This window comes from Cygnus atratus, chromosome 1 (genome assembly GCF_013377495.2).
Source record: "Cygnus atratus isolate AKBS03 ecotype Queensland, Australia chromosome 1, CAtr_DNAZoo_HiC_assembly, whole genome shotgun sequence".
NCBI classification, from domain to species: domain Eukaryota; kingdom Metazoa; phylum Chordata; class Aves; order Anseriformes; family Anatidae; genus Cygnus; species Cygnus atratus.
In genome coordinates this window covers 49,761,009-49,786,141 of record NC_066362.1, presented here as the reverse complement: position 1 = coordinate 49,786,141, position 25,133 = coordinate 49,761,009, and the positions used below count along the sequence as shown (strand labels likewise).

Here is a 25,133-nt window from a genome sequence, read left to right as displayed (position 1 = left end):
TAAGTTGCAAGAAAGACATCCTGAAAACTAAAATAGTCAAAGCTGCTTGGCAGTCTGACTTCACTCAACTGTCCAAATGCAACATCATGTTCAAAGGTAAGATCTCAGAGATGGAGGTGTTATTGAACAATATGCTCTAGAAAGCAGCGTTTTGGAAAATAATTACAGTGTCATAATATATAACTGACTGAAATAATAAAATTTAATGTGGTAAGGTTATTGAGTGAAAAATTATGGTAACTTCTATGCAGTTTTAACTAGCTGAATCTACTGAGCAAGAGGTAGTATTATACTGTTACATTACACTGGCAAAAACATGACAAATTCTGCATCCATACTTCCTAAGTGATGTGAAGGAAATGAGAAAACACCTGTTAGAACAAATCATGGCTTGGAAGAGTAATATTTTCAGTGAGGAACACTGTTTACAATTTATAAGTATATTATAAGTTTATAAGTATTAACACTGTTTATCTAAGAACAGGTTAAGGATAAAGTAATTAATTCACTTAAACCTTTATGTTAAAAAAGGGGTCTTCCCATGCTGTAATAAAAGTGCTGTAATACTGCATCAGAGGTTCACGGCAATGCCTGTGCTTCAGGTACCTGAACTGCAGTGAGGAAGTGGCATCCTGGAGTTTGGGAAGTACAATTTCTACACAGCACAAAGGAAGACAACAGAACCCCTCTTCTCCTCCCAAGCACCAAACTGAGCTGGTTCAACCAGAGTCCCATACTGTGAAGAGATACATGGCATTGCTGTCGGTCACACAACTCCTACATACCTTATTTTGTTGTTGTTGTTAAATACTATTTATTGCAAAATGCATAAAGAGCAATGGAATCCAGAGGTTGTTCTTCTTGTGTGTTTTTTTTTTTTTTCAGAAAACCCTAATCATTGACAACAGACATCTTTCCTCTGATGCCATACACTTTCAACTTTTACTTTACAGTACTTCAAATTCAAGCATGAAGAATGGAGCAGGCTCCATTCAGCCTCTGTCTCCATTACCTGCTGCTTAGTTTACAGCCCTGCAGATGGAAGAAAGCAAGCTAAATCCTCTCACCCTGAAAAAGAGAACTCGATCCAAGTCACCTACAGTCTGAACAACAGGAAGCCATTACTAACACCTTCTTTGCTCATGTTTTTCCATGGATTGTCTCGTAAGAAAGACCATTTTGGGATGTGTCATGCATTCAACACACCCCTGTTATAGCACAATCGCCACAGGTGACCCTTCTAGATATTAGAAATGTGGGCTCAATGGACATTGGTTAACCTAAACTGGGATACAGCCAGCACTAAACTCCTACTTAATCTCCAAATAATTTTTCCCACTATTTCCTTTGTGCTGGTATTACTGCTTAGATAGCTGAGCAGATCAGGGAATTGACTTGGATGCAATTAACCAGACAAAAACAGTTTCTAAGTTAAAGTGACTGTGAAATCATCCTTTGGCATTGTTCTGCCTACTTTCTGACCTCAAAACTATTTTAGTGGAAGATAGGACCCAAAAGGCTTTCAGAGTTTTTCTGCATCAAATATCTAAATGATGAGGCTAGTATGGAGAAACATTTTTGCTCTTGTTGCTGAATTTTGTTTGAAAAGTCTCAATTTTTAAGTCCTGTTTTAAGTAACCTATGTCATTTTTTAATTCAAATCAGTCGTTCCATTATCTCACATGCAGCAAGTAACTACATCTCTTATAGCAAACTAGCTAGCAATGCAGCAAGGTCTTCAAGGACAGATATGTTGTATTAGAACAACTGATATATTTGGAAAATGCTCAAACGACTTTAGGCAGAAAGCACCCTCTGGGTTTAGATATCACTGTAATCTCAGTGATAAACAGAATTTGCTAGTGCTTGTTCAAGCACTGTCATCTAGAAATATAAAAAGAGATTTAGATAGTATTAGTGTTTTCTTTTGTAACAAACTTGCATTAATCATTTTTTGAATAACACATTGGCCGAATATATTTCATTTTATACTCAAGGTTGCACCACACATTTGCAAGCATGCTGCACTAAACTTAGACTCCAATAATATTTAAAACAAAGGGCAAGCCAACAGCTTAGCATCTTGTTTTCTAGCATGCTTGATCTGCAGCACAGCTTTATTATCCAGCTTAAGTTAAACAAAAGTAAAACCTTGTAACCTTTTCAAAAAGTCACACACTATGAACTGATCCAAACATTCCCATGTTTCTCTGCCCCACAAAGTGTGGGATTTCAGAATTATTGAAGGGCTGTGAATATTAAGAAGTTCAAAACTTAACTTGTACTACTGAAAAAAAAAAGAAAACAACAAAAACAGGTGTTTAGAGTAACAGAGCTACTGAATGCTAACTTCATTAACTTCCATTAAGCTAAATGATTCACAAATGGCATTTAGATCAGTAGTAAATCATCATGTAGGTCAGCAGGAAACTCATTATGGACTGACAAGCCAAGCGACAGAGACACTTTTCTGCAAGTGCTATAGTAGTAATTTCCTGTGTGAAAGGCTTGCTGCTGTTTGTGCATTCCTTGGGGGATAGTTCTTCTCAGAGGATGTTACTCTTCCCCAGGAAGAGGAAGGAACCAGTTGTTATTGGATGTGTGGGTTGATAGCTGTCGGGCATTTTCTACATGCCTCAGAATCAGCTGTGAGAACTGTGAATGCAGCTTGGATTCCCAGCTGGAGTGGGAGAGAACATGACTTTGGCAGACAAGGTCAGAACACACGAGTACAGTATCTCAGGAAGTTGAAATAGTAATAATACCTGGAACTTCTGAGCCTCTAGTTCCCAGAAAAGTGCTGATTTGCTAGAGGAACAATATTAAGACACGGGTCAACCTGAAAGCATTCCTGAGGCATTGCACTGTTGCCATGACTAAGACCTTATACAAAGTAAAAGTTCTTAAACCATTCTCAAGTAATTTATAGTAAACCAATTACCTTATGAAATAATACCAAAAGTTCAGCAACAGCATCCATTAAGAATGTCACTATTAGGCAATGGCAACATAAGTACATAGACTGCTGTGTGAGGAAACTAAGTATTGAAGCTTAGTCTTTTATATCGGAGTGGTGAGGAGGGGTTCCTGTTAGGCCCCTCTCCTGAACTTGCTGTCCTGCTGTAACTAGCTCCCTCCACATCTACTGGGGCACTTACAGGACAGGTCATCCATAGCTAGTCCATGCCTAGTCCAGAATCAGTGAGTTCAGTGTCACATCCCACCTATTTTTTCTTTAGTGGAAGCACTAGTTCTTAGTTTATTTATTCTGCCAGCTGCTAGCTTCCAAACTCAGTAAAAAAATATTAGATTTAAAAAAAAATGTATATATATATAAGGGAGATGGGAAAGAGACAGACATAAACAATACAAACTCATAAGCTTCATTTCCTCAGGAAAGCAGGTTAAAAATAGTATAAGAAATATTATATTCTTGCACTCTCTAGTGCCCAAATTCAGAATTCCATCTCCAGTGAAAACCTGACTCTCTCTCAAGCTCCAGTTCCCTCAAAGAATATAATGAAGCCTATTAGTGAACATCAAGACATGTATTATTACCTAATTAACTAGCAGCACAACACATTTCCTGTTTTTTTTTTTTTGTTTTTTTTTTTTACTTGTAAACCTGCAGTTACATGCTGTGGTAGAATATCATCACTGCAAAATGCAAGGGTCATTTGGATCATATTCTTCTTTTATTACAGATATTGAGTTCACCTTTACATATCCTGATCGTTGTTATTTGATGCTTGTATTATCAAAGCATAACTCTTTTTAAGATTAAGTACACCAATCTTTTTAAACATGCCTGCACCTGTATAAAGATATTTAAAAGTTTAGAGTTTCGGTGTTCAATATGTCAAATGTTTCATCCTTTTGGCACTTAGGACAGAAGATTAGCTATTTTGTTTGCATATACCCTGCTTTCTTTGAAAGACCCCTAACTGTTAGTAACAGACAAGGCTGTTACTACTGCCTCATGGCTTCCCCATGGATTAGGGGAACAACCTCCCTTTCAGAGAGCTGGGAGACTTTCCTCCCCTGAGAGCAGCTGAACATGCTTAGCTGCAGAGCTGGGGTGGGGGAGAAGGCAACTTATCTTCTGCCCCCAGCCCCAAGCACTGTACCTGTAGAGCATGCAAAGAAAAGAAAGGTCTGTCTGCTCTAAATCCTGAGGACACTAACTATTGCTTTTCCAAGAGCAACACTGGACAGAGAGAAACATTTTTAGAGACACAAGAGCAGAGTTTACAAATTCTTACTTTTTATTCTGTCACAATGAACACCTCTGAGTCCCTCTGTTTACAACATTTATTCTTCTAGTTTATGCTTCCATAAGATATCAGAGAGTCAAAGATTTTGAAAGTTTTTAGTATGCTCATCTACAAAAAGCTGCAGTTTTAGTTCACAACTTTGCAGAAGCAGGATCTTTTCACATTATCCCATAATTTCATTCTGTGTTTGTGATTTGGAGTCTGGATCATGGAGTTTCCAGTTTGTTCAAACCACATTTGCTGGCAATCACTAGAACAGAAATATAAAAATATAAAAAATATACAAATAATTTAAAAAGATAGATCTATACTTACTCAGGGAGTAGTCTTTGTTATTTTGAGATTAGTTTTCTATTATGTGGTGTGAATGTTAATTTTGCACTTTGCAGTGGTGCTAAGGCTCTGTCTGGAACAGAGGAAGGTAAAGCAGATGGGAGAAAGACTGATGGGAGAGGTCTGTAAGTGTCAATTTTGATCAAAGCCCTTCTACTGCTGGCATCACTCCTCAGTGCTGAACTCTGATTTAGTCTAGAGTTTTGGGCAAGGAACACAAGTAGGGCTTTTCTTTTGTCTTTTCTTACAGGACAAGGATTCCAAGTCTTCTTATTAAAAGGATAGTGACATAACTTTCCTTTGGTAGAGACAAGCATACAAACGTCATGCAATAATCTGAGTTTAAGTGAAAAGCTGAATGTTGAAAGTCCCAAGAAAACACAAGATCCATGAACTGTGGAAAACTGTTGTGCTTTCAGACAAACTTTAACAACTGCTGGGCACAGGGAAGTGCCACAAAAATTCTGCTCCACTGGATGTTCCCTTCCACTTTGGACTCAGGGCACAGAGGAGGTGATATAGCTGTAAAGTTCTTATTTTTCTTCCTTCCCTCCTTTTCCCCTTCCCTTAACCTGAGCGAAGAGGGTTCGTGTTTATTTACAAGTAAAGCTGAAGCCAGGAAAGAATGCAGATCATAATATATTTGAAGTTGCATGGTAAGTAAAATATGCAGGTTTTAGCTTTTAAGATAAAATTCTTTTGTCATGCTCTTCTATAGAATTCTAGAGTTGGATTAAGGAAGAGACAATATTCCCAGATGATCTTTTCAAAATAAGTTCCCATGAGAAGAATAGTTGTGTAAGTTTTAATGTACACAGAGATGGAAGAACTAGATGCAAGTTCTGAATTTGTAATCGCTGCCACACTTTGCTACTTACATGGGGTTGTTTATTTTTTGGTTGTACTAAAAATAAAGGCAGTAAAAAACGTGTCAAAAATACGTACGCTCTGGAATACATACTGAGGAAGCTATGTGCATAGGGTAAATGAGAATACAGATGCTTCTAGCATTTGCATTAAGAGACTTAACACAAAATCAATACAGATTGATTAACAACATCTTACCTCGAGGAATAAAAAATTCACATGATCTTATTTTCTTTAAAATATTTTACAGGTTTTTGGGGAGAAGGAATTCATTAGGTCACTTTCTATTTTAAAACATAGTATGTCCTGTTACCGTAAACAGTCATTATCTTTCCTCTTCCAATAATGAACCCATACTCTTGACTTTGTAGAAACCATACTGAAAAAGAATAATAAGTATGTCTTACTTTGTGTTAACTAGCACTGGAAGAGAAAGAACAGCAAACATCTCACAGCCAGTGCAGACTTTCTGACTTCCAGATTACAGTACATTGCTTTGGTTCCTCCAAATCCTGTTTACATGAGCAAGGTCAAGGGACGGAACATTAGCAAGCCTCTACAGTGATTTCCTGCTGCTGTCAGTAAAAACTACTGAGACATCATCAACTTTCCCTTGTTCCCAACAGCTTATCAGGGATTAGAGGTTATCGATGTATTGGCTTACAGACTTTTTTTTTTTTTTTGCCAACTTCCCTCCCTCCCTCAAAACTACAAGATCAGAGGATGAAACAGGAGAAAATAGTTCCAAAGTAATGTTTTCAGGGTCGTCAATGAGATAGGAACGAAAAAGAACTCACCCACACAGCTGCCCCAAAATCTTGACCCCCATTCAGTGAACATTTTCACAGTTTAAAAGGCTAGCACAGACCTCATTTCTAACAACTGCAACAGATGAAGACTCCTACCATTGGAAAAGTCAGGGCATTATGAAAATACCAGTTAGTTAAGCACAGATAACTTGTTTTTATACTCATTTCAGTAACACATGGGAGACCTGAATAAATGAATCATCAAATTCAAAACTATTTTCCTGAAAATATCAATATACTGACATAATTACAAAGACATTAAGAAATTCTAGTTCAAAAGAAAGCAGCTCTGTACCGATGATTACACAAGTTTTTCCACTGATACAATGATCATGTTCCCTTCACTAAGTTCACAAAGGAAGTTGCATCAGTTTGGATCTTAGACAAAAACAGGTTTTTCAGTGTTCAAGAACTGGCTTTACAACTTATAAGTTAAAATAAATGCTGAAAAGATACAGTATTTAGAGTTTAATTATTTGATTGTTTTCCAGCAAAACCCCTACAATAAAATTATTTCTGTATATCTTGGCTTAGTTTTCACTGCAAGAAAATGAAAGTAAATTTGGAAAATAAAAACATGTGAGTAGGCATTTTCAAGTATGGAAGTTATTTCGAATTGTTGGCTTTGATAAAACAATAAATTAAATGTCTGAGGACATTAAATATTCCTTGAAAAGAAGAGGAAGAATGACAGGAAAACATAATACCAGTATTTCCTCATACAGATAAATCTCACAGTATAAATAAATAAATAAAATACATTTTAAATTCACAACAATAAAGAGTATTAAATTCTAAAATACTTGTTTTTAAAGTTTTGTCTGTGCAGATTGCTGTAAAGAATAAATGACAATAGTACTTAGATGCACCTTAACTATCTGGAGTTGTCTTCATTTTGGGGCTTCTCAATACAAGACAGACACTGACATCCTGAAACAAGTCTAGATGAGGGTGAGCAAGATGGTGTGGGTGCTGAAACACATGACATGCAAGGAGAGGCTGAAAACGAGGTTTGTTCAGCCTCATGGAAGGTAGGATGGGAGATTTTACTGCCATCTCAGATATCTAACAGGCAGATAATGGAGAAGTCTGAGCCAGACGCTTATTAGAGAACTACTGTGATAGAATTAAATGCAACAAACTGGGACATGGGAAATTCTTAACTACACATTATGAAACACCATTCAAACACCAGAGCAAGCTGTCTAGATGGGTGGCATAATCTCCATCTTTATACATGTTCACAAATGAACTGGATGAGGCCCTTAGGATCCAGCTTGGCCCTGCTTTAAGAGGGAGGAGAGATGAAATTGGAAGCAATGTCTGGAGTAATCTATACCGCTCCATGAATTTTATTTATAAATCTATACAGAAGGGAGAAAAAGGAGTAATCCTTTGCGCTGTTGCAAGTCATCTTAATGGGCAGTAATAGCACGTTTCCTGTGACTGGTATACAGGGACAAAGTTCCAACAGAGTGAAGAAGAGATTGTCAAAAGGGAGAGCACAAGAGAAAAAACAGATAAAGTGGTCTTTCTCCTATTTCCTGAAGTAACTTGATATCTATGGGAGTTTGCCCACTTATTGTTAGTTCTTCTGATAATCATTCAACAAAACCTTACAAGGTTTGGTACAGACTTCCACTCTCCCTGAAGATCTTTCAGGGAGTTTTAGGAAATTCATCACACATCCTACACAAGCTTTTCATTTGTCACAGAGAAGCCTGTCTTCAAATACTTGAGACAGCAATCCAACAGAGTCTGTATATCTTGCCTTCTGTAAAAAAAATTAAGTACATCTGTTGATTAGCTACTGCCAGCAGTCCAGCGACTTGCCAAAATGTCTCGTAAGTTCTCCTTAGGGCCCTGCCATGTTACATGCTTGATGGTAACAACACTGAAGAATCCTTAAGGATGCATAAGTGCAAAGTGTATTTTTCTCTCTAAACATATCAGAAAGGCAGAAGAATTACTTAAGCTAAATAAAAACACTTGAAAAAGAATAATGTAGGCATACATGGGTCTTTTTTAAAAAAGAATCTGGCAACCTAATCAAAGATTTTTAGCTATCTGAAGGGCAAGACTCTGGAAGAGAGTTCTTCCAGTAAAGATAGGACTGAAAAACCACAAGTAGATTCAAGATGAGTCTTGAAAAGCTTACGGGAAAAATTTAGTTGTATTATCTTTGATAACTGGTAGGAGAAGAGCAACCTGGGGGTTTAGAATGATGTTGCAGGTGTAAGACATGAGGGAAAAGGATGAGCTACACTAGAGGCCGATGATATCTGCTAATACACAAATAATATACAAACACAGTACCATTCAAGTGAGGACAAACAGTATCAAGGGGACAGCTGGCAGTGAAGGTGGGACCATAAGAAACCCAGCATCTGCCCTTCCCCCTTTGATTTTCAGGAATAAAACATGAAGCCTCTTAGAAAGGACCTCTACATATTAGGGCAATTGAGCCAGCTTCAGATGAAAAGGTCCAAGTCACAGAGATGTAGAACCCTTTGGAAACAAGACATGATGAGACTGGATGGCTGACCCAATTAAACAGGCAATCATTCCACAAAGAACAGAAGCTGGTAAGGCAGACACTGGACAGGATGGCAACACTAGAAATGAGAGAATGAGTAAAGCAGGGAGGCACAGATAAGGTTGCCAAAGCTGGGGAGTGTTACTTACTGTGTTGGGGAGGGAAGCTAAATGAGGAGAAAATATGGAAATAGTTTCTGGAGTTATGTCAATGATGGTGTATTGGACAGAGCAGTTGTCCTTACAGCTGTAGTCTGAGTTGCATGGACACAGAAATGGCAACAGATGGAAAAAAGATGCAGATTGAGTGTTGAGATGCAGAAAAGTGAGAGCCAGTGCTGAATAGGAGATCAAGATAATAGAAAAAAATGTAGTGATTACTGACACAGTCAAAAGTCAATTTTGAAGCAACATTTTTGTATTAATGACGACTGTAAAGCCATCTAGACTGAAATCAAGAAAATGCTGTCAGTAAAAGGTCAACTTATTCCTAGAATTAGTTCTGGGCATAACATTTTAAAAAATACTTTCCTATTAAAAGAACTAAGGAAAAAGATTAGATGATTGGAGGATGTATAGATATGTAACAAAGAATTAATGTAACCATACATTTGGATTCTATGATCAGCATTAAGACCAAGAAGTAATGAACATAGCATATTTTAAAGCGATGGTCAATAAATTATAACCACTAGAATTTTCACCGTCGAGCCTTCTAAAGAGACATCTTTAAGTCTTAGAATTACTTTTGACAGAAATTATCTTAAATATCCATATTATGAAAGCATAACACAACTGCTGAACTTTAAAATATATGAAACTATCATCTCTCAAATAAAATTACTTTATGCTTGTTTTTGAAGAAAAGATTTCTTTTAGATGTGAACCTTTTTCATGATTTTCATTAAATGATCTCAAAGCATTTTTATAAACTACCCTCACGACATGCCCTTTTGTAAAGCATTCATGACAAAACAGAACAGCAGAAACCACACCTGCTGCCCATTCATATGTATTAACTCTTCAGCCACACAAATTCTTGTTATGGTAATTAAAATTGTTCAAGATACAAATCATGCCTTCACATGAAGGGATTTCGAGCTAAAAGAGACATTCCCAGTTTAACCTAATTCTAGAACAGTACATCTTTTAGGACTTCATACTAGGAGAGCATATTTTTCCTCCTACGAAACTACAGTTAAAACATTGCCTTCCTTTCCTCCCACATGCCATACCAATGTCATATAAAAAAGCTAACACTAGAAGGAACTAATCCTATGCTAACACTAGAAAGAACTAATCCTATGATTCTTTCCTAAAATGTGTTACTTTTTTTTTTTTTCCCCCTGGAGAACTACTAGATGCCTTAAAAGGCAAAAAAAATGAAATATCAATTCTGGAATTTTATCAGTGAGGCAACTACGCTTTGGATTTCCCATTATTTGCAGCTAAGGACAGTTACAGAAAGTGTTTGAGGAAAAAGCAACAGATTTTAACGCTAATACCTAGATATAGTTAATATGGGTTTATAATTAGGATTTCTGCTTAGTACATGAGTAAAATTAATAGTATAATGTGAAAGCTTCACTTGTTACACCATCTTCTGGTTAGCCTTGGGAACTGTGAAAGAAAGCTTAAATTGAGAAGTTAGAATACTAAGCTCTGAACAATTGACAACTTTTTAAAAATTATTTTATTCATGCAGACAAAAAAAAGAAAAAATTACCATTAACACGTTTAGTTTAAGCCAAACTAGCTAAGCTTTCTTCCCACTCTTTCTTTCTCAAAAGGCAACTTACCAGAGTACCGAAGGATGGAGAAGTAATCTCTACAACAGGTGGGTCAGGAGTTTGTGTATCAGTCACATCAAAGGTAGGGTTGACCTGTTGAAAATTAATTACTATCCTCATTATTTCAGCACCAGTACAAGAAGGGAAATAAGACTGAAATTAAAAGGCTTACTTGCTTCACTGAGACATCACTGTTCACTAAAAGCTAAAAACAGGCTTTAAAAATAAAGGAAGGATGCTACCCTCACAATAATGTAAAATGCAATCATACAATACAGAAAGAGAATACAGACATATGTTTATAAGAGGTGTCATTTATACTTTACATATATCTGTCACCCAAACCTAACTCAAAAATTCTTACCCTAAATATTAAGAAATTCAGTTTATGATAAATCAATACAAATGAAATAAAAATACTAGTTTAAAATGGAGCTAGTTTATATACTCTGTAACTACAAATAAAGAAACTATAGCAAGCTGTAGCTGTGACATGTTTGCAGCACCCATACTGTCTGCTTTAGTTTGTCTTTGGTTCACACCAATTTCTTCGTATTTCACTTCAGCTAAACCATACAAAGGCTCAAAAACTATTTCAGATCTTTGCAACTTCACCAAAACAGAGACTTCCAGCATGCACATTGATAGTATATGTACAACACTCATGATCTGACCACCTAGCTTCATGATATCATGATTCAAAGAACCTCATAGTTCAATGGTATGTGACTAAAAACCTGCATCATACCAATATGGGATACTCCCACCTGCCCTGAATAACCTTTTTTTTTTTTTTTTTAACTTGGAAAAATGAGAACCCACATAGGCATTTTAGGGAGGCACAAAAGCCAAATATTTCATTTGCCAGAAATCGTGTTTTGTGCCAAGCACAGCCAGTTATGGAAATTTACAGCCCAATGTGTCTGGTTATTTGAGCTGATTATGTTCAAGGAGGAAGCTTGCCTCGCTTGTAAAGGCTGAAATAAAGGGCACTGACTAATTTCAGAGAAAGATTAGACAATGTTTAAATCACCAAGGAGTCTGGTGTAATAAAGAGAAATGAACACACTCTTTTCCAACTCAGCAGCTTTATCAAAGATGGCATTAATTCTAGCCATTTTACTTTATAATGGATTTAAACAAACAAACAAACCCTACACCAAAACAGAAGGTTCATTAGATAAAAGGATCACTTTGTTTTGCCTTTTCAAGAAGGGCCCACCATATCACCTGAAGACACACAGAACTCTGGTTAAACCAGAGATGCTCACTCAGTAACAGCTTCAGTGGAATTTCCTGAAGCAAAAGGACTTGATGCTAGGGTTCTATCATCTAGGTACACTGATGTATAGACATTTAGGTCAGAGATCCATTTGTTAAGTAAATAGCTAAAATGAGATGTTAAAACTGGAATTAGTAGCCAATGAAGGCAGGCAACTGCATCTTCCTACTACTACCTGAAGCCTTTTCATTATGTTTGGTTTGGATTGTCACAACTTTTATATATAAATTCAGGTTACAAGAAGCAAATACTAGAAGCAAAGTTCACAATAGTAAGATCTTCCTCAGCAAAGGGGAAGTAGGGAAAGGGTGATCACAAAATTTACTAGCAACCTAGAAAGCAGAGACATTTAAATACAGATGTTACCTGATCAATCAAGTGGAAAATGATGCTCTGCAGCACTAGTAAATCAGAGATAGATGCCAAGACTTGAATAATGGGATGTCTTAACTTTGCTTTTAATGTAGCTCACTTAGCTGACTAGCACTGCCTAGCTCTTTCTCGGATTCAGTCTCGACAAGCCATTCTTCAATCAAGAGCTTTTTTTTTTTTTAGGTATTCTGTCTTTTAATTCAGTTACAGTTGGATCAATTGAGAATGAGCTAACCAGAGGCAATAAGGAAAGCCAGTCCTGCTCCAGGGCCATCACAGCTGGTAATTTAAAATTCTTCCTTAATTTCTAGACAATCGCATCACGTGCTAATTCATACCTTTTTTTTTTTTTTTTTTTTCTCCAAACGGACTTGGAAGAAAGGAAGGGAAAAAGAAGAATCAGTCAGGTAACATGGTCTAGTAATAGTTTTCCATTTATCTGAAAGTTCTACCATTTTATCTGGACTGCTTTAGTTTCCCCTCTACAAAAACATGACTGTCCAGTTTCACTCCCCCCAAGCTCATCTCTGCACTCTGTCTATTTAGATCAAATGGACAACAAATACTGTCCTCAAGAGCTTAAATCTTCAGTTCAGTGTCCAGCATAACTAGGGTCATTTGTGTCTGATTTTCAGACAGTCCTATAGTAAATATAATTAATACATTATCTGAATGTCAATCATATTATTGGTAGCTGAGCCCAACATTTTTTTCTGGTATGTATTATTTGGGCACTGAAGAGAGGGCACTGCACCTGCAGGACCCTGCAGAACAAGCACAGCAGTTCCTACCCCATACCAATATTCTAATGTAGAGGAACTACTATATGATTACTGTTAACAGCTATTTAAACATGTATTTTGAGCTATCTCCTTGTTCCATACATCAAAGCTATTGTGGAACCAGGTAAATGCTTTTCCTGATTTATGTTTGCTACAAAAATACATGGTATGATTAAGTTAAGGAAACATGCTCTTTATGTGGAAGTATCACATCCTAGAGCTGGAATGAAAGTCTCTTCTGCATACAGTTCTGCTTACGACTTTATCTGAGATAAGGGGACAGAGATGTGAATTGCAGACACTGACCAGGAGAGCAGGAACTATCTGAAGTTATATTAAGAGAGCTAAATATATATCGGCTTGTTAAGCAACACATCAGGAATAGCAAAGTGTATGAAAAAAGGCACAAAACCCATGAAGGTTGCAGCTAAACCCTTCTTCCTGTAAAACATGTTTAATTTCAAATTTAAAATTAATGAGGTAATGGAGCTAAGCTAAACATTAAAAGTTTCAAATGACTGGACACATTTCTTGAGAAAGTGATGTGATTAGCTGTCCAGCAATCACAGCATATTTGGAAACATTCAACTTTAAAAACAAGAGGGGAAAACCAGAACACTAGAGAGCAAGGTAGGGAGAACCGTTTTGTATTAAAGGTCTTCAAAAACCACAATTTGAAAACTTCACTTATGTATTAGTTTAACAGATAATTACTTTCATTATCTTCTTCCAATATGATGACGCAGTTACCACCTTTGGATTCACAGTACAGGAAAACATTTTTGAAGGAAAGATTCAGATGCAGAACCTTTCATGTAAAAAAATTTGAGATTTCTGAAGACTAAAGCAGAGCAAGACCAAAACACATTTCTTAAAAATAAAAAAGAGCCAGGAATTAGGATCATTGCTTAGGACAGCAAAGACCTAGGGGAGGAGCAAAAGAAGCAGGCTCAACTAAGTACATTAATTCTTAGCCATGTGTTTCAATTAAATGAATATGCCCCTATAGATATTCCTCTGCTGATTTTAATATAATCTCCAATAAAAAAGCCCTTCAAATTTTTAGAATGCATTTCATAAGACATTGATGCTGTATTTAAAAATAATTAAATAATTAATTAATTAAATTAAAAGAGGAAGTTTTAAATAACTCATGTAAAACACCTCCTAGAAAAGTGATATAGCTAGCTGTAAAAATTTAGCTTTGAATTTGATTAAATGCTGTTTGTTTGTTTCCTAGACTGGAATCCTCAAGCCAAACAAGCAATTGCCATATATTCTTATTTCTACTGCCACCTAGTGTAAATTTGGATTTCATACATCTAGGAAAATATTTACAACTGAAATTACATTGAAAATTTTAATATGAAACTAAGTTAACAGTAGATTTTCAGGCTGAAGATACAAACTCAACACATCTTTAAAAATATGTAACATTGGGATTTTAACATGTTAAATGAAATTTCTTTCACCTACTTTGAAGAGGTCTCTAGTACACAAACAAAATTATCTACAAACACAGAAGATTGATAAATATAACCGTCAGCTAGTGGAATGCATTTCTTTTGGTATGTTGCACTAAAACTGCCCTCCTGATTGAACATACTATTTTCAAATACCCTCAACAGCTCCTTATCTCAAAAGGAGACAATGACTGGGATTCATCTCAGTTTAAATTTAGACATACTGCTGTATTTGAGCTAGTCATCTGAGCTAGTCATCTCCATTGATAGTAGTAGGCACCTTCAGAGAACAAGTCACTTAGTTACATTTCCAAATTATCTGAGTAATTGTAATGGTTACAAGCTTTACCAAAAAAATGAAACATTCTAGAACATCAGTTGTATCAATTTCTACTTACTAGAATAATCAATAATTGCATAGACGCAATGCAGGTGGAGAACAGCTGTAAAGATTTTTAAGCTAAGAACATGAAAAACTGTGTGTTAAAATTCAGGCTACTGTCTGTCTAAAGAGAAGATACAAATAAAGAATTTCTTGTAAATGTTAACTGTGCTTCAAAAAGTTGGCAGAAAGGGAGAGAGGAAAGAAAAAAAAAAGGTACCTTAAATATTATTGTCTCTGTGTATCACTTTGAAGAGTAAGTAAGGAAGAGCTGTGACCAAAAAAAAAGCTCCACGTGTTAGTCACTATTCTGAACGGCAAAATACTAGGTGATTCCAGTCAGCTGCTACAATTCTCAAAGCTCTTGTGCAAGTTGTTTTGGTCAGAGCAGCGTTTCCTAATTGGTGATATGTGAAAACAGTCAAAGTTTCTGAAGCCATTTGAAAAAATTCTGAGCAAAGCCTGCTCCACTTCATATGAACCATTTTCCCCAAACCAGATTTTGAGATAGCAAGGACCTTGCCACACCGAGGCAAGCACACACTGAGAAGAAACAACTATCAGAAAGCAGCAAGAGACCTGGAGAGGCATGAAACACTAGCAGATAAAAAAATAATAACAATAATTAAAAAAAATAATTAAAAAAAGCATGGACAGAATTACAAAATTACTTGCCTCTTCAGTTCTCTCTCTCTCTACATCTGTTGAATTTTTAGTGTTGTATAACCTCGGATTTTATCCTAAGGCTATCCATCTTCATTCTTGCTATAGAGGTGACTAAACTTAACCAGGTCAGCATAACTCAGGGCTATGCATTTTAACACACCATAATGTCTAGATGACATTGTAGTGGCTTGTAAACCTTAAAAGGTCATCTGTTCTTCTAAGTATCTCATATCCGAAGTCTCCTCTGCCTGCCTGTAAAACTTAACTATATTGCTAAGCCTTTAAAAATACCATTACTTCAGTTTAGTAAAGATCAATCATCTTCCCCCGTTCCTCATGAAAAACAAGAAGACAAATAGAAAGCAAGCAATTCTGCATTTTGTCTGAGGCACAGATCAGATCCTAGGAAAAACTGCTTTGTTACAGTTGCTGCACAGTACTGGAACAGGTCTCCCAGAGACTGAGGTCTCCATCCCCCCCCAGGGCTCTCTAACTAGACAAAGCTGAGGCTGACTTGATGTACTGCTGGCAACAAGATAGATAACATGCAGAATCACCCCCAAGCTGACATGTCTGTGATTCTGTTACTCCCTCCCCTGTACCTTAGAAACATGGTGAGCAACTAGAACAATGAGGGTGGTGGTGCAGTGAAAAAAAAAGTGTTTGCTTTAGCTGCAAAAAGGGACAATTCTGGCCCCTGCCTCCCCCAGAGTACAGCAGCTCTAGAAATGCTGCATTTTTCAGTTACGGGAGGCAATATTTAGGAAGACAGAACACTGAAAAATGTCAAACATAGCTACAGCAACTAAGGCATGTTAGTGTTGGTAGTAACTTGATACTAGCTTTGTCCTGATAAATTATGTCTCTGCCCAGGTGGTAAGGTCCATTCTTCTTCACCACAACAAAACAATTTATTTTTGTTGGTACAGGCAGGAGGAGCAGAAAAAATAGAGAGAGAGAGATGGAGCAACAAAGCCTGATAACTTCACTTTAACACTTTCTAAACTATTAGATTATTATATTAACTTTGAAAATAAGCTGTAAAAGAGATTCTAATCAGTATTACTTTTATTAAATTGCTCAATTTACAATAATAACAGTATAGTATGTTACAGTAGCATTAGTTTTGTTGAACCAGTAACTGTTCTGTCTAAAAGAACATAATATACTTCACATTTATGTGAAAGTAAGATAATGGTATCTTACAGTGATTTACATCACTGATAATGTGATGTAAATAGAACACTGAAAACAGCAACCTTATTCTTAAAAACCTTAAATTGGTCCAGAAGAGAACTGTGACAAGATATCAGGAGAGTCTAAACCTTTGCTAAGACAAATGACAAAGCCATCGAGCCCTTTCACTATGAGGGAACAGCTAACCCAGCAGCCCGCAAACTGCTACAAATGTTACAGCCAAGCAGAAAGGCAGACATTAGACTAAACAAAATCTGTCGAAGCTAGTTTATAAATAATTTCTTGACATTCATCATCAACAATGTGCCCTTGTGGCCAAGAAGGCCAATGGTATCCTGGGCAGTATTAGGAAGAGCATTGCCAGCAGGTCGAGAGAGATATTGCTTCCCCCTCTCCTCAGCGCTAATGAGGCCTCACCTGGAGTGTACTGTGTCCAGTTCCGGGCTCCAAAGTGCAAGAGAGACATGAGGCTCCCGGAGGGAGTCCAGCAAAGGGCTGCTAAAATGATGATGGGACTGGAGCACCTCTCATATGACAGAGGGCTGAGAGAGCTGAACATGTTCAGCCTGGAGAAGAAAAGGCAAACACAGGAAATTCTGTCTGAACAGAAGGAAAAAACTCTTCACTGGGAAGGTGATTGAGCACTGGCATAAGTTGCCCAGAGAGATTGTGGAGTCTCCTTCCCTGGCGATATTCAAAGGCTGTTTGGACGCAATCCTGGGTATTGTGCTCTAGGGAGCCCTGCTTGAGCAGGGAGGTTGGATTAGATGTCCAGAGAAAAAACATGGAAGACTGCGTTAGCAAATACTCATACCTGTGCTAAGTATATGAGCAGCAGCAATCTGGAAAAATTGCCTTGAAAAGAACTCCACTAAATCCTGGAACTATAAGCTGATTGTTTGTTTAGCATATGTTGTGTGTGTAATTTGAATGGGTCTTGAAGTAAACCCCTGATGCAGGAAGGGTGGTTTAAATCTGATGGTAAATGCTGTGTCTTAGTTTGTTCTAGCATTGACTATCTATACTGAAGGCTGCTACCAAAGGGAATTACACTTAATTTCATTCATTGACCTTACAATGAATATGGCATTGTATGGCAGAGTTTATTAAGCAAGCTATCATACATACAATTGTCCTGCTCTTATTTTGATCATAATCAGAAAGCTTTACATCTAACTTGATAACCAAATTAGATACATGAGAATACTTAGTGACTGATTCTAGTGGGATTCCCCTCCTCCACCGAAGTATTTTCAATCTTTCAATCAAATTGCATACATACTCTTTCTACAAGTGTGTAATACTACTGTCCTCAGGTTCATTCCATAGAGAAAGCCAAATGCATGCACATGCACAGATGCACCTCTCAGCATCCTCAAGTCTGTGTGTTAAAACTCTGAGAAGAAAATAAATTCCAAAGCAGCATTTTATATGGAGGTAAAAAAAAAAAAAAAAAAAAAAAAAAAAGATAATGGTGAATTTCTATAGAACTCAATTAGTAATGACAGAAAACTAAATGTTCCTGGATTTATACATTAGATACAACTCTTGGACAATAGAGGCACCTACAAAACATCAATAGACAGACAAAAGTGTAGGTAATCACCAACCAAAAGCTAGCTAGATCTACCAAGGGCAGTCACAAACATATCCCTAGTGTTTTACACATAAATAATGGTCTTGTCTATGGCATAGTATTGTTTACCTATTTAGCATAACTTTCAGACAACCTGACAAACACAGTATATTTCCAAATACCAACAGGGTGTTCAACATTTCACTTTGGTTCCCTAATTCCCAATACTTTTAAGGGTTCCTGGTAGGTTTGATAGCAAAATAGCTACAGAACAATATTAGCAGGAAATCAGACTACAGGAACATGTAGTTTGAATGTTGGGTGGAATCAGGAGTTGGACTCAATGATTCTTGTGGGTCCCTTCCAACCTGGGATATTCTATGATTCTATGACATACTACTTCATAGTGACATAAAGAACACTACTACCCTAGAAGGGCTTTATACATTTTTAGATCAATATCAAGATCTTCTCACAATACCTAAAGGTTTTGGAAAGAGGGACAGCTTGTGATAGTCTAGTTTTTGACTCTCAGTAACAATGTCACCTTTTCCTATTTATGATGTTTTTGGCAATATCCTAAAGCTCACTGAATATACAGATGTTTTCAGCAACGGTTTGACATTGTACTTCAGCAGAAACCAGATTATCACCTACATGTTTGGGTTTTTTTGTTTGTTTTTTTTTTTTCTACTAACCTTAACATGAATTCATAAGCTATGGTTGCTTCCAATATACCATACACAATAACAAGAAGTTTTCAGGTATACACAGACTACATTTAACTAGAAATGATAGACAGACAGTGTTTACAGAAGGTTCTGGTTTCCTATATTAGAGTACTTATTTCACTCACCTCAACTGACTGAAGCTTTTCATCATGGAGATGAGGTGACCTTGGGTAAATATCAAGAAGATGAGGAGGGTCATCAGTATGTATTCTTCTAATGTGGTGTTTAAGAACTTCTTTATAATCAAATGAATCAAAGTTGGTTTTCCATAGTAATACCTGTAAAAAGCCACCACATAATTTACTACTTCAAGCCAATATACCAAACTGCTGAGAAACACGAGTCATCTTACTCATTCTGTGACCCCACATGCTACTGGCTCTACAGCATGGAGTCAGAACAGGAGAAAGGCAATGACACTACTGCACTGACTACACATACCACCTGGTGGATTCAGAGAACCTTGCAGTAAGACAGGCATTCCCAGAGTATGCCAGCATTTTGGAGGTTGTGTTAGGCTTAATAGTATGACTCCTCTAGCATTGTAGCTTAACAGATTAATCTGTTATCATGTAATTTAATACACAGTTCACTTCCTCTCAGGTTCAGTATAATATACTAATCCTCACAAAGCTCAAAGGCAGTGCTCATGAAAATAAGGTCATCATTTCAGGATTCCCTAAGAATCAAGTTTTCTTTTGGAACAGAAAAAATCTCACATGAAACCTTCAATATGGAAAATAAAAGATTGCATTAGTGGCTCAAGGAATATACTTTTTTTTCTTTCCCCTTCAGCTTGCAAAATTAATATCGGAAGTTTGCTGGCAATTTCACTTTTCCAATAGTTGCAAATCTTGGCATTGCTTCTTACTAACTCTTTGTGATATGAAACATCTTTAAATTATTTCCTCTGAGTGCTTTAAACTCATTTCTAGGAAGAGTGCTACCTGAAGCATCAACTGAAAACCAGGAACAGGTGCTTTTCTTTCTAATTACACTGAAATTGTTAATTGAAATGCATTTACTATTTTCCAAGACCATCTCTGTTACTAGCTGAAACATTTTAAACTCAACAGAACTCATTTTACTGGAATATAAACATGGTTTATGGTCACTTCAAAAGATCCTCATTTCTACAGTATGGCTTCCTGTGTTTACATTCAGCTCTTAAGTTTTTATAGATAGGAAACAACAAAAATGACAACAAATATTAAAGAAAATTTCAATCTGTGAAACACTAGTTGCTGGGCAACACAAATTCTTTCTTTTTGGAGAATGTAAAGACCTGATAAAGATGATCCCAGGCTTGATAGTATTACTGTAATTATGAGATAGATCACAGCAGATGAAGATTAATTGTATGGTTTTCTGTTTAATTACAGAGAACATTTTTGCTTTAAAGATTCAAACAACTCTTCTTTGTACAAAATCCAATACTTTGTTTTTTTGCCATTACAAATCAGCAAAAGTAATAAAAGATTCTTTTTCTTCTCCAATTCTAGCCATAGTTTTCCCAGCAGCACACCTTAGTTCTTACGATTGCTAAGTAGTGACTTTGAAAGGAAAAACAAGTGGAGTGTGTACACATTAATACTAGTTGCAACAAAATTATTTTTGACACTGAATTGCAACAATTAGAAATTTCTATTACAAACCATTCCCTTACTATAATTAGTATAATAGAGAAGTACCTAGTATCTCTCCTTATAATATCCGATCAAAAGTGGTAAATACATTATTGAAAAACTTGATCTTAACTATTTTTTGCCTTGAATTTAACTTTAGGATAACATACTACTAGACAAAATGCAAACAATATCAGTATACTGTAATTGTATACTGTAATTAACTCCTATCCACCATAACAAACATTGAGAAGACATTTAATTTCAACAGACAATACCACAAACCTGGCCATCTGCTCCACCTGAGGCAAATTTTTCACCACCTTTTGAAAAAGCCACAGAAAGAACAGGACCCTGAAAGAAGATATACATATATACATATTTTTTATATATATAGTAGAATTAAATGCTATGACTGTAATCATAGTATTTCAATGCACAGAAAAAAAGAAAAAAAAAAAACAACAAAGTTTTCTAATATAAATATTTTTTCAGATTTAATTACAAAAGGAACAAATTGGCTAGTGAATATTTGCAAGACAACTTGACTGAAGGATTAACGTTGCGTATCTTGGTAAGATAGTTCATTATGATTACTACAATCAATGCTAGGAAAATATGGGTACTCTCCATAGATTTTAAGCAGAAATTAAGTAACAAAAATATCAGATGTATATTACAATACTCAAGAGAATGTGCTTAAGTTACCACAAGTAGGATTTCTTCTGCATAAGGAGAAAAGGAATAAAACATCTGCCATTCTTCATAAAAACATTTCTTCCATAAGCTTCCCCCCTTAGAAGCCCTGTTTTTCAGTAGACAAAAGACTTATATTCCAAATAATTAACTCTCTTTATTTTCAAAATAAATTATTAATACAGAACACAAACTATTACTCAACATAAAGCATGCACGCAATAGTGGCAGATTGCACCGTGGTTGCTAAAATTGATGCATTGCCTTACACACTTGTTACAAGGCAAATTAACACAACACTTTGCAGTCCACTGAAGTTTATCTGCTAGTTGCAAGATACAAGACCTCAGAAACATTACTTTCCCTTTAAAAAGATAATGAAGAACCTATTAAGATCTCCACTTTAACAGGCTTATTGTGAATACCTTGTGTCCATGAAGCGTGTAAATAAGTCTTCCTTCTAAGAGGTCCAAAATCTTAAGGGTACCATCAGAAGAAGCAGTGATGAGATAGTTACCAGAAGGATGGAACGATACACAATTAACCCCAGCTCTGTGAACTAATTTACAGAAGACAATATTCAATAACTACATACAATAGGAAACGTACACTTCATTACTTTGCTCTTTTCTACTTGCCAAAAAACCAACCTATTCCATTTAAGTGACAAAACAAAGCACTGGGGATATAAGAGATGCTCCAATCTATTTGTTTAATGTTATTCTAAAAATTGAATAAAGTATTGCAAAGAAATAATGACGATTCATTTTATGCGTATTTTTTTAGGGTTGCTGGCCTACAAAAAACCTCAGTATGACCTGTTTCTCTACTTCCCCCAATAAAATCAAAATAAATTAAATTTTGTTGCAAAGAGACCCATTCTAAAGAAAATAACAAACTATGTTGCTTTTACCTCTGTAGTGCTGTATTAGCTTGTTCATTCGAATATCCCACAGTTTCACCGTATGGTTAGAACCTGCAGAAGCTATACATGTACCACTTGGGTTGAAATCTGCAAAATTTGCAAACCTAAACATAATTCATGAGAACAGATCGATTACTTGTTTGGGTAGAAATATTTGTATTTTAATAATATTATTAACACTGAGTTGCAGCCAGCTTGTGTGGAGTCCATGTATATGAAAACTCAAGTAAGGTACTTCTAACAACTGAAATAAGCATGAGTAAACAAGACATGCCTTATAAATGAGACTATATGATCAAGTAGCAAGTAAAATAAGTTTGTCTAAAACCAGAAAATCTAGCTATGACAGTCTCTTAGCTCAGAAAAAAGAGAGATGGTAGCCATAAAATTAGCAAAGCATATATACAAGATTAATATTCAGTCATTTGTTAAATAAAATTATGGTTCCAGGATGTTTAAGAAAACTGCTGATAAGTAAAAGCAAGTGTTTTCTTAGATACAACAGATCACTGAAGCTAACAGAATACTGTCTTCATGAACAAGGAGAGAATTCTTAAAAGTGTTATTCTTGCTGAAGCATCCAATATTAAATAGCATTATCCACGTAAAAGATAAACATGAGAACATTTAAAAATGTACGACCAATCTGACTTCTCTCTGGATTATTTCTTGACTAAGGGAAAATACATGAGTAAATGCAGCCAGTTAACTTCTTTAGAAGAATGCAAAATTAACTATTTTAGTTTATATGGATGGTAGAAGAATTTTTGATCTATTTTCAAATAGCGTACAGATGTTAACAAAATGAAACATTAATTTGATCTAATTAGAATCATACATTTACATTTCTCCTTTTTTTACAGTAACACTTACCCTCCATAATCTATGAAATTATCAATACATATTTTATTTCTTGTATCCCAGATCTTCACAGATTTATCCTCACTGCAAGATGCTATTAGTCTTCCATCAGGTGAAAATCTGGAACGTGCAAATGTACACATTGCTATTCTGAGTTGTATCAGTCATTTAGTATTATAGACATAAGTATCAAAGCACCAGAACCAAGAAAGTCCAGAATTAAAATGTGTAACTTTCAAAGGACATTTTAATTTCTCATGAAGTAATAAAACTGAAAAGTTTCTCTGTACAGTGTTTTTTTTGTTGTTGTTTTTGTTTGTTTGTTTGTTTTTCCCCACAATTGACAACAATTAAAACTAGGGCCCTAAGTGATGGGAAGAGAGAAGAAACAACAGTAAAAGCAGCCTTAGGTTGGCATTTCAGATGCCCAGGAGAACATTACAGAAAACTATAGGCAAGAAAAAGAGGACACAGTATAGCCTTGTATTCAATTTTAGCCTACATAAACATTCTCCTGTGAGTTCTCTTCAGACTTCCAAACAGTCAGGAATATATTCATGATTATTCCTAGACTTAGCAGACTAGGCTTATTAAACAAGAAAACTGATTTGCCTATAATTTCACCAATACTTATTATTTCTCATATTGCAGAACTGCACAACAATATTCAAGAACACTGATATACTATTTTTAGATCTTCTATGTTTCTTCTCAAGATTAGATACTTTGGAACTTTGTAGGGCTCAGTACTTCACTAGCACTAAATTTCTTCACCAAGATGTTTAAAGCAGGCCTCTCTTAGCTGCAGATTTTTCATTAATATGGAAATAAATCAGCAAAGAACGATCTTTTCTCGTGTTTGAAGAACTCTGCCTTTAAATAGGTTGCTAATCTTAACTTTCAGTACAAAGACTTTCTTTTACCTTCTCCGATTCTGTACATTTAACTCACTTTGACTCATGACCAAGAATGGTCGTAGAATATCTGAGAAAACCACTACTATGAATAATAAAAATAGACATAAGTAAACGCTGCAAAATAAGTTGTTAATACAGCACAAAAATATACAGGATCAGGGCAGTGAACAGGATACCGAGTGAAAACAAATATGGAAAGATATACCTGTCCTTTAGTGTTAAAAATATATATATATATTTATCAAAAAAATATATGTAACAATCACTAACAGATTTCATATGTGCACATTTTAACACAAAACAAGCATCCAGACTTCAGTTAGGATATACGTACAAAATGAGTGTGTGCATGTATATATGAGATTGGTTTATTAAAATTTTATTCGTAGTGACAGAGCAGCTTTTATTATTCACAGATTTCTCCTCTTTTAGTTCTGCTCTAGGAAATAAAAATCCTTTGCAAGGAGTTCTGGATATGGAATCCACCATAACACCCTCTTCACAGAGAATAAAAACAAAGCTTACTTGGCACAGCGAACCCAATGAGTGTGTTGGAATAAGGAAAACAAAAGTCGCTGACGGTGAACACTCCATATTTTTATCGATTTATCATTGGAAGCTGAAACTAGGAATTGGCCATCATGCGAGAAGCTCACACTACGAACAGATGCTGTATGACCTTTCAGTACTGATGATTCTCCATGACTGAAAAAATAACAAAACCAAATTCACAATAATATTTAACAGAACTAGGGTTTAAAGAAAAGACAAAAAACAAACCAAAAAACATAAAAAGTTAATCTACTTGGAAGACTACATCTCATTCAAACAAAAAAGCAATGCACACTCACTAAATCATTGTCGCTTTTTTTTTTTTGCCTCATTTGTAGGTTAAATATTAGAATACAAGCAGTAATCATATTTAAAATGATGAATTTTAGAAAACGTTGCAATTAACTAGCAGTATTAGCCTTCATGCAGTATTTAAAAGACTATTTATTAAATCTTTTGATACAGTAATCTACAAAATGCTTAAGAGTTAAAATAACA

At 35.7% G+C, this 25,133-nt stretch overlaps 1 protein-coding gene across 3 annotated transcripts in view; it reads right to left on the bottom strand.

Moving 5' to 3' along the window:
* The window catches only part of POC1B (POC1 centriolar protein B), a 51,137-nt gene that overhangs the window by 17,680 nt on the left and 8,324 nt on the right, over positions 1 to 25,133 (bottom strand). For 2 of the 3 annotated variants that reach the window (XM_035551616.2, XM_035551617.2), the window contains 7 exons: positions 24,609 to 24,788; positions 23,179 to 23,286; positions 22,294 to 22,409; positions 21,806 to 21,939; positions 20,970 to 21,038; positions 19,185 to 19,337; positions 10,618 to 10,701 (listed from right to left, as the gene is read on the bottom strand). In XM_035551616.2, the coding sequence (XP_035407509.1) occupies positions 10,618 to 10,701; positions 19,185 to 19,337; positions 20,970 to 21,038; positions 21,806 to 21,939; positions 22,294 to 22,409; positions 23,179 to 23,286; positions 24,609 to 24,788 (844 nt within the window). Of the gene's footprint in view, positions 1 to 4,242; positions 4,525 to 5,787; positions 5,854 to 10,617; positions 10,702 to 19,184; positions 19,338 to 20,969; positions 21,039 to 21,805; positions 21,940 to 22,293; positions 22,410 to 23,178; positions 23,287 to 24,608; positions 24,789 to 25,133 lie in introns of those variants that run through there. The other variant, XM_035551618.2, reaches the window with a different exon arrangement.